General features: G+C 33.8%; 1 protein-coding gene across 6 annotated transcripts; it reads left to right on the top strand.

The window, feature by feature from the left end:
- Window positions 1-763: 763 nt before the first annotated feature.
- On the top strand, window positions 764-8,590 carry LOC110662549 (flowering locus K homology domain). Of its 6 annotated transcripts, none has more exons than XM_021821550.2 (7): window positions 764-986; window positions 2,324-2,882; window positions 4,936-5,188; window positions 5,878-6,026; window positions 6,114-6,395; window positions 6,895-7,089; window positions 8,141-8,590. In XM_021821550.2, exons 2-7 carry the CDS (start codon window positions 2,334-2,336, stop codon window positions 8,315-8,317), a joined length of 1,605 nt encoding a protein of 534 aa, XP_021677242.2. In that variant the 5' UTR covers window positions 764-986; window positions 2,324-2,333; the 3' UTR covers window positions 8,318-8,590. The 6 variants fall into 6 exon arrangements, with proteins under 6 accessions (XP_021677242.2, XP_021677241.2, XP_058000455.1 ...); XM_021821549.2 differs by having other exon boundaries at window positions 2,310-2,882; XM_058144472.1 differs by having other exon boundaries at window positions 2,310-2,882; window positions 8,048-8,384.
- Window positions 8,591-9,714: the final 1,124 nt, after the last annotated feature.

The following is a 9,714-nucleotide window of genomic DNA, read 5'->3' as shown; positions in this document are numbered from 1 at the left end:
ATGTAAAATATTATATATCAAATAAAAATTAATGATATTGATACTTATTGATATGAGCGTCCATAAATAATTTTATTTAATTTTATTAAATAAAATTAAAAATCAAATATAAAATAATTAGAAATTCAACATTATATAAAATTATACTAAATTAAATTTATTTTACTATTATATATATAAACTTTAAAAAATTTAAATTTTTTACGTTAATTATATATATTTTATAAAAAATTATATAATGCTAAAAACTAATTAGTCTTGATAAACTCATGTATTTTATTATTGAAGAAATTTAATATAAAAATATATAAATCAATAAAATAATAAATAATTAAATTTATATATTTATAAAATACTTACAAATATAAAATTATAATTTTTTATTTTTATTGATATACTTTCATTAACTTTATTTAAAAATAATAAATGCATAGTCATAAAAAAAATTATTATATTATCACAATAATAATTAATATATTATAATAATAATATATTATATAAATTAATAAAATAATTATATAAACTAATATTAAATTACAATATATACAACGAGTAAAAAAAATTTCGATGCATATTAAAAAAATAACTAATAAATTTTAAATAGATGTTTTTTTTTTAATTTTTAATTTTTTATTTATGTTTATTGTAGGGTTAAGCCCATCTAATTAACAAACCCAGCCCATCCCAGCCACAACAAGCCCGTTCGCTACCAATGGCCTAGCATAAAATTTAGGGCTTGTTTCTCCATTTAACAAGAAACAGGGACCGCAGTGCAAATTGAAGATTTTATTAGGTCGACATAACAAAATGAACAACCACCCCAGAATCTTCATCGCTTAATCGCCTGCACGCACGCGCACCTCCCCATCGAGGCTATAAACCCTCGAAACCCATATTCCAGCAATTCTCTTTAGTACGCACTCTGTACGACCGTCATATTAGCACGCACTCTGTACGACCCTCAAATCATTTTATTTCCTTTTTACGTAAGTATTTTCTTCTATTATTCTTCCCATGCACTGATGCTCTTGTAATTTCGTTAGCTGTTTTCATCTTTTCGTTTTATGGTTCTGTGGATTGGTTTTCCTCTTATATTGTTTGCAATTGTTGGGTTGTTCTTTATGCTTTCCTGGTAAGTTATTTAGGGTTCTTAACTTCTATACATCAATGGGTCTTTCTCAAATGGGTCCTTTTTTCTTGTTTTCTTTTTCTATTTTTTGATGCGGAAGATATGCCATATGAGGGTTTTTGGGTATTTTTACGTTGTGGTTCATTTTGCTTTCGTGCTGCTGTAGTTACATGTGCTTTTCATGTATGGGATTTGTGTTATCTTTTTTTCTTTTTAGTTGGCATATTGTACAACTCATTAGATGTTCGTGGTGCCCACAACCCCTCTCTTCTTCCTGAACCTTGTTTTTAGCGTATTAGTCATGGCTGAAGTTGTTGAGCTTCAAGTGTGACGGAGAGTTTATTGGGTTAAGGGTTTTTCTCAATGACATATTGATGCAGTTAGGGGTGTGCATTATTCGGTTATATCCGGATAGTAGAACCAAACAGATGAAATTTGGTTATTTTGATAATGTTGGTTGGGTTTTCTGTTAGTAATTTTAAAAATTTTTGGTTTTAAAAATGTATTTTTAATAATTAATTAATAATATAAAATATATATTATATTTACCAAATATTTTCAGTTTTGGTGTTAGGTTAGGTTCCATTAATATAATTAGAATCAATTAAAATTTTAGTTAGCTCAAAATTTGGTTGGATTCTGTTCATTTAATGGAATGCTTTCCCATAGATGCAGTATTCTTGCCCAATTTCTTATTCTGTAACTAAGAAAAGCATGTTCTTGTTAATTATTAGTATGGCCATGTATTAGAGGATTATACCATGTATGAACATCACATGGTCCAAAAATCCACACTCAAGGTCAATGATTGAGGCTTAGGTAATTACATACTGATGATAGAGGCCTCAGGCTTCCATTACACATTTGCTTCTCACCTCTTAAGTAATGTGAAGGATTTCAAGTGAAGAAGCTTGGTTTTAAATGCCTTCTAGTTTGATTCACACTTAACTTCCCAGATTCCCACTCGAATGATATAAATTTGTAAAAGTTTTATGATTTTAGCATGTGGTGTTTCAATGTGAAGTTTGATGGTTACATTTGTGCTTATTGTGAGGGTTCCTCATTCCTGTTCTAATTTCAAAGTAAAATCACATGGCTGAGAATTAGTTGATATTACGATTCTATTTCTTTTTTTTTTTTTTGAATAATGTAATTGAAAGAATTTGTGATTTGTGTGCAGTTTGTTTTGTCCAGAGCAATAATTATGGCAGAAGTTGATCAAAGTATTGTCGAGCATGATGTGGATCCAGCAGCAGTTCCTGGATTGGATGTTGCTGTAGATCATGGCTTGGATCATGCTGTGGATCATGATGTAGATCATCCTGTGGATTATGGTCTGGATCATGCTGTTGATGATGTTGTGAATCATCCTGTTGATCAGGGGTTGGAACATGGTGTTGATCACAGCTTGGATCAAGCTACAGATAGCTTTGCTGTAGAGCATAATGTCGATCATGCTGTAGATCAGAATGTGGATCATGCTATAGAACATGATATAGACCATGCAGAAGATCATGTGCCTGAGAATTTTCAGGCTCAAGAAAAACAAGGACATGATGAGGATACAGTTGCTGGAGGCAGTGAAAAGAAGTGGCCTGGGTGGCCTGGGGAGAGTGTGTTCCGGATGTTAGTTCCTGCACAAAAAGTTGGTAGTATAATTGGACGCAAAGGAGAGTTCATTAAAAAAATAGTTGAGGAGACAAGAGCTCGCATTAAGATACTAGATGGTCCTCCAGGGACAACAGAAAGAGCTGTAAGTTATTTTGTGTTTTCTTTTATTTTTGCAGTTTAGTTTACTGGTTAGTGTAGAAAATTCATGTTTGTTATTTGATGTGGCATCATATTTGATTCATATATCAATGAATTGTACTATAAGAAGCATTCATTTGAATTTTCCCCCTTTTTTTCCTCCTTTTTTGCTTCAAATTTGAGGTAGACTTGGCAATTTCTACTCCTTAGAAATATATTTTTTTTTGGGTTAGCTCTGTTGCAATCATGATTGTGTGATTTTCATGCCCCTATATTATTTGTGTGTGTCTGTGTGCAGTTACTGTTTACATGAGTTTGGTTGTTCATCTATGTTTAATTTTTGTTGAGAATATGGATCGCGTGCTGTTTCTTGGTGTAACCTGCCTTGTGATTGGAATGAATAAGTTTTGTTATGGAGGTAAATGATAGAGAAAGACTCTTAAGTTAATTATAAAGGAAATCTAAGCATAAAGCTAAGTATTGAATAAAGGATTGTTGTAAGAAAAACTGATTAGTTAATTCCCACTGACTATAAAAAATATGGAAGTGATTGTCAAACATATGTCATGTAATTAAAGTTATAACTATTAATAAAATTAATTTCTAATTCAAATTAAAATCTATACAGTGTGATATGTAGCAATATGAAAATCGAGAAGAAGGTAATGTGTATCTTAGTGGATATAATATTCAAGTTTTATTCATTCAATGCTTGGGATTCTTGTTGATTAATAAAAAAAGTTTATTCTTGAAAGCCATTTCACATAGTGCGGATATAAAATTGTGTATTTAATATGCATTGATGTGATAATATTGAGATGGGGAACTCTTTCCAGCAAATATATTGCTGCAGTCCCTCGCCCTTTAGGTATGCTGTATTAGCAAGTGAAAGCAATCTTGGAGAGAACATATGATTGGAAATGCTAAATATATCATAAAAAAATAGCCTTATTTTAGAAGCTTGTGCAATTGAAAGAAGACAAAGAGGAAGGCTCATCAGAAGAAATCCAGAAATATGACTGGATTCCTTTTATTGCAATAACAAAAATGAATCTGTGCAGGTTCTGTCCGCAAATTTTAAAGGAATCAGTCATCATTAGGACCCCAAAATTGAAGAACCAAAGATCCAGATTGCAGGGTTCAGCTTTGAGCATTACAAAGTGCGGAAAAGTGATTTGAATTAACAGATACCTTGTATGCACAACTGAATCAAGAAGCTCTGCATTTGCTCTGGTAACTTCAGAAACTGGATGGTTGATTTCTTACCACAGATTATAAACACAATATGAGGAACCTGTAACAATGAAGACTAAGAAGGATGCTGAAATTGCTGTTAACACCTAACTGCTACCATAATATTCATGAATATGCTTACAACAACTAAGCATTAAAGCATCTGAAGTGAATTAATCGACTTTACACACTAATATACTGAAGCTTATCGAATGCATTTTGTGGTTTACTTAGCAGTAAGATCCAAATCTTATATCTTGGTTGAGATGATGATGAGGATTTAAAAATTAAAACTGCAAACCTATGTTTATGTTCAGAAGTTTAATGGGCTGTTGCTAAGTCATCAACTATAGTCTATAATCAATATATTAGAGGACAAATTAAACAAAAATTTGAATAATGTGGTTAATGTTACTGAAACAGTTATTTTAAGACTTCTATTGCTCTGATTGAGTAGGTTGTTAACAAATTATTGTTCCCAAGGATCATGGATTTGGAAATTAAATTAAATACCCTTTGCCAGTTGCCACACTGAGAACAAGAAAGTTGAATGGCAGATTCCCAGTTTGCACATTCAAAAATTTCATTGGTGTTTTGTGTTGCTGTCATCCATATTTGTTTAATCAAGTGCGTGTTCCATGTTGACCTTGTTCTGTAGTTGAGAAGGTTTAGATTTTTTTTTTTGAAATTTTATTTTTATCTTTGACCTTATCCAGTTTTTTATTTTTATCTTTGACCAAAAAAAAAAAGAAAGAAAAAAAATCTCCGAGTCCAACTTATTTATGCTTTCTCAATTCTTGTTGCTGAATTTTGTTTTTATGTAGGTAATGGTATCTGCCAAGGAGGAACCCGATTCTTCTCTACCTCCTGCCATGGATGGCCTTTTGAGGGTTCATAAACGGATTGTTGATGGGTTGGAAGGTGATTCTTCTCATGTTCCCTCAGGCACAGGAATCAAGGTTTCAACAAGGATGCTGGTACCAGCCTCACAAGCAGGAAGTTTAATTGGAAAACAAGGAGGAACTGTTAAATCTATTCAGGAAGCATCTGGTTGTATAGTTAGAGTTCTTGGAGCAGGTTTTGCCAGTAAAACTTTGTTTTTTATGATTTTCATCTAATCTTGTTGCTAACTTCTAAGTTAGATCTACTTCAAAATGCTATAATCCGAAATGTCACTGCCAACTCCATCTTTACCATTGGTGCAAGTTCTCTTTGTCATTGTCTATCATTCTGATCTTTACTTTATGTGCCCTGTCTTTAATTTGTGACCCCAATAATTATAAGACTGCTGCTTCTTCCCTGACTTGTACCTCCACTAATCTTCTACCACTGTCATTGATTTGTAACTATTGTTGCGAACAACTGGCACCAAGATGGTGTTAGTTTTTCCCCTGATAGGTTCAAATTTCAGGAGCTGATTGTTGGTTATATGAGGGAAATGGAAATATCCAATCTATGGGAATTTTGTATTCTTATCTTTTTAAAAACTTATTTTAGCCAAGTGGGAGGGAAAGGGTTAAGGGCATCAAACTTGTACCATGCTCAGTGTATGATTCTTCATTGTCGCTGCCAACTCAACCACCACCACCATCTTTATGTTCTTACTTCTTATTATCATTATCTATTTTCTGATCATTACTTTGTCTGCCCTTTAACTCACCACCAGAGTTTGCTACTGCTGCCTCCACCCCCTATTTTTTAAATTTCAAGTTGCTGAATTATGTGTCTGTAAATTTTACTCTCTATTTGTTGGGAAATTGCTGCAGAAGACCTTCCTGTTTTTGCTCTTCAAGATGATAGAGTTGTTGAAGTATTGGGGGATCCAGCTGGTGTGCATAAAGCAGTGGAGTTAATTGCTTCTCATCTAAGGAAGTTTCTAGTTGATCGTAGTATAATTCCATTATTTGAAATGCATGTAAGCAGCTCTTATAAATGCTGTACTTTTTATACTTTTTGAATATGTCCAATTAGATGGAATACTAATTGATACAATATGCTTTAGCAGATGCAAATGTCAAATCATCAGATGGAGCACATGCCGCCTCATCAATCATGGGGTCCACCTCAAGGTCTTCCTCCAACTGCTGGTGGAGGTCCTGGTTTTGGACCTAATCCTCAATATATGCCGCCTCCACGGCAAATTGAAAATTACTATCCTCCTACTGACTTGCTACCTCCAATGGAAAAACAACCTCATCAGGGTATATCTGCCTATGGAAGAGAAGCTCCCATGGGTGTTCATGCATCGTCGAATTCCCAAGCAGCACCATCTATGATCACACAGGTTATACATTAATAAGCTTTGTTTTAGTTGGCCCCTACCGCGGCAGCCACCCCCCCCCTCTCTTAAAAAAAAAAAAAAAAAGAAAGAAAGAAGAAAACCAGTTTGTTGGGATGCATTGTTGATAAAAATGATATAGAACTTGATGCTGTGTTGGTGTTGCTGACAAAGCAAACATGGGGAGCTGCCTAATGCTCTATAACAAAACTCATAGAATAATTGTTTGGGTTGAAGGATTAATATGTTTATGTGTGCATGTAGTGTGATGATTTTGCATACTCGTTTATCTTTTCAATCTGATTTTTGTTATCAAAGTCAGGTTTCCTTCTGGAACCAGATTGGAAAACCTAAATATAGCTTATTCTGCAAACTTTACATGGTTAACAGCTCCAAATGATAATTTTATATTATCTCAAAGATGAAAATTTTCTTATTTTCTCTACTCAACAAGTAGTTTTATAAATTACGGATCCCAATATGAGGGGTTTCATGGTTTTTGCAGATTACACAGCAAATGCAAATTCCATTATCTTATGCTGATGCTGTTATTGGGACAGCTGGTGCAAGTATAAGCTACATTCGGCGTGCTAGTGGAGCAACTGTTACCATACAAGAAACTAGAGGTGTTCCTGGGGAAATGACAGTTGAAATCAGTGGAACTGCATCCCAAGTCCAAACAGCTCAGCAGTTGATACAGGCAATATAGCTTACCATTCTCTTTACTAGATGTCCCTGTGGCATATCTTGTTTCTCATACTGCTATTTTGTAAAGAAGTGTTTGATAACTGGCATGTGCATATGCTTGTGATAAACCTCAATTTCACTATTCTGTGTTTTCCTACAAGTTCAAAAGTTACATTAGGTTAATACTAGGATTCTAACTATCAACCACAGATGCTACAATAGGTTGGATAGCTGCAGCAGTTGTGCAGTAGGACCTTTAAATTATAGGTTGGATGGCTGTGGGGTGTGCTAGGCATGTTGGAAACATATGAAGTCCATACAAGTTATATGCATACTTCCAATGAAGAAAGAAAATAACTTTTTAGACTTAAGAGCATAAATGAAGATATACCAACTAATTTTACTCTTGACTAGGAAGTTGCATTGGGCACAAAAAAAGGGACCATTAGACTATTTATTTTTGTTCTTGGGCACATGGATGATGGATGTGTAATTGTGACTCGGTCTAGATGATTTGAGCAGATGCAGAGATTTCAAAGCTCACTGATTGTACTTGTTGTGTGAAGCTGCAGATGAAACATTGTGATGTGTACTGATGTTTGAATTTCTAGCATAATGTGCAAGCACATTTGAAAAAGGGTATCCTATTGCAGAAGGTTTTCCACATTTTGGGTGGAGAGGTTAGATATTCGTAGCCTTACTTGTATAGTACGCCCCAAAATAACCCGCGAACAGCATCACTTACCCTTGAATTGTAAGGAGGTTGTTTTTGTGTTTTTGATTTGTGATCTCCTGTCACCATTGAGCAATCAACCAACGCACAAATGTTTGGCTGTGTGAACATAGAGTTTAGCAATTATTTAATATTTTAATGTGCTTGTTTGAAGTCTGACAATCAAAGCCATTAGTACATAGAAAGTGATATGGCCCGCTGTTATTCTCAACTAGATCTATCTGTGAATAAAATACAGGGGCCCCGGTGCCTGGATTGCAGATTTTTTTTCAATATTCTCACGTACATGCAGTTGGTTGTGTTACATGCATTCTGATGATATGTGTTGCAGAATTTCATGGCCGAAGCTGCAGCACCAACGCAAACGCAAACAGGTGGGTCCACAGACCAAGGATATAATCCTTATGCAGCTCATGGTTCTGTGTATGCATCCCCCCCAACCAATCCAGGACATGCTGGGCATACCGGAAGCTATGGCTCAGTGTATGGCACAAATTATGGGTACTAGGCATAACACCTCCAAGTTAGTTTGGTGATCATTGAGGGTGTAATGATTTCTAACTTTGTTGGTAAAATCATCAAATAATTTTATAAGACATCTATAATGTTGTATTTTTCTTTCTACTAGATTCTTGCTTAGATTAGAACTAGTCACATATGCTAGATGTGTTGTGTGCATTAGGCTAACCGTAGGGTTGCCAACACAATATTTTGAATTTGCATCTGACTTTGCTGGACGTGTTTCTATATAAATGGTATCATATTTGTTTTGCTCTCTCAACCTGAACTGTTTATTAAATTTTTAGATTTCGCACATGGTTCTCTACTGAATGTTTTTATAAACTTGTTTTGCTGGACAAATGTCTTGCTCTGTTTTCAAATTACGTTCGCAAGGCTACAATTTATTCTATTGACAAAAATCAGCATAGAACTTTTAATTGAGTTTTGAGCTAAAATAGATTATTCAACAAAAAAATAAATTAAAATATTATTATTTTGTATTTTTTTAATAATAAAATATTAAAAATGATAATTTTAATATTAAATAATTTTTGTTTGTTCATCAATTTTTTAAATTTTATTTTAATTAAAAATTAAAAAATAATATTTTGTTGAGTGAATACTTGTTTAATTTTAATTGTAAAATATAGTGATTTATTTGATTCAAAATTTAATTTTGGATTTATTTTTTAAATTTTTTATTATTAAAAAATTGATATCAGAGCCTTGTTGGCTTTGGGTTTGCCCTTGAAGTCCCGGGTTTGAATGCCTGCCCTGTGAATGTTAAGCATTGTGTGCAAGCGTAGCGTGGTAGGTCAGTACTGGGGGACTGAGTTAAGAGGATATTTTGCCTTATCTAGACAGGATATCATTTTCAGTTTAAGTGGTATTAGAGCCTTAGACATACATATATAATACATTATTCAAAGGAGAGTAAGGGAAAAATCTTTTCAAATATGTCTTGTCAAACACTTACTCTAGCCATACAAACTGAAGTTTAACAACCAACCATTGCAGAAATTATAAATTTAACCTCTTCTCTTTCATTCTCATCTCCTCTATAAAGAACCTTATCCTCCCGTATAAACAACCTTGTAGAGATAGCTACTCTACCTGAGGATGCTCAGGTTGGAGAGTCTCTTCTCCCACTTCTTAGTCCATACAATATATACAGACGTTTTGGTTCTCTTATCAGAAGTATTAGATCTCTTATCTCTACTATGAGATCTTTTCCCAAAGAATATGTCCAAGCTTATGAGATGGACCAATGTTCACTCCAGAGCTCCACTGCTGAACATTATGTCACCTTAGAGATTCCTCATCTACTAATCCCTAAATGGAGACAAGAAGGATACTCTCATCTTCATTTTGGAGCCATCAGACTCATCCTTAGCCTTCACGGCA

This window comes from Hevea brasiliensis, chromosome 3 (assembly GCF_030052815.1).
Source record: "Hevea brasiliensis isolate MT/VB/25A 57/8 chromosome 3, ASM3005281v1, whole genome shotgun sequence".
NCBI classification, from domain to species: Eukaryota; Viridiplantae; Streptophyta; class Magnoliopsida; order Malpighiales; family Euphorbiaceae; genus Hevea; species Hevea brasiliensis.
This window is presented reverse-complemented; position numbering and strand designations above follow the sequence as displayed.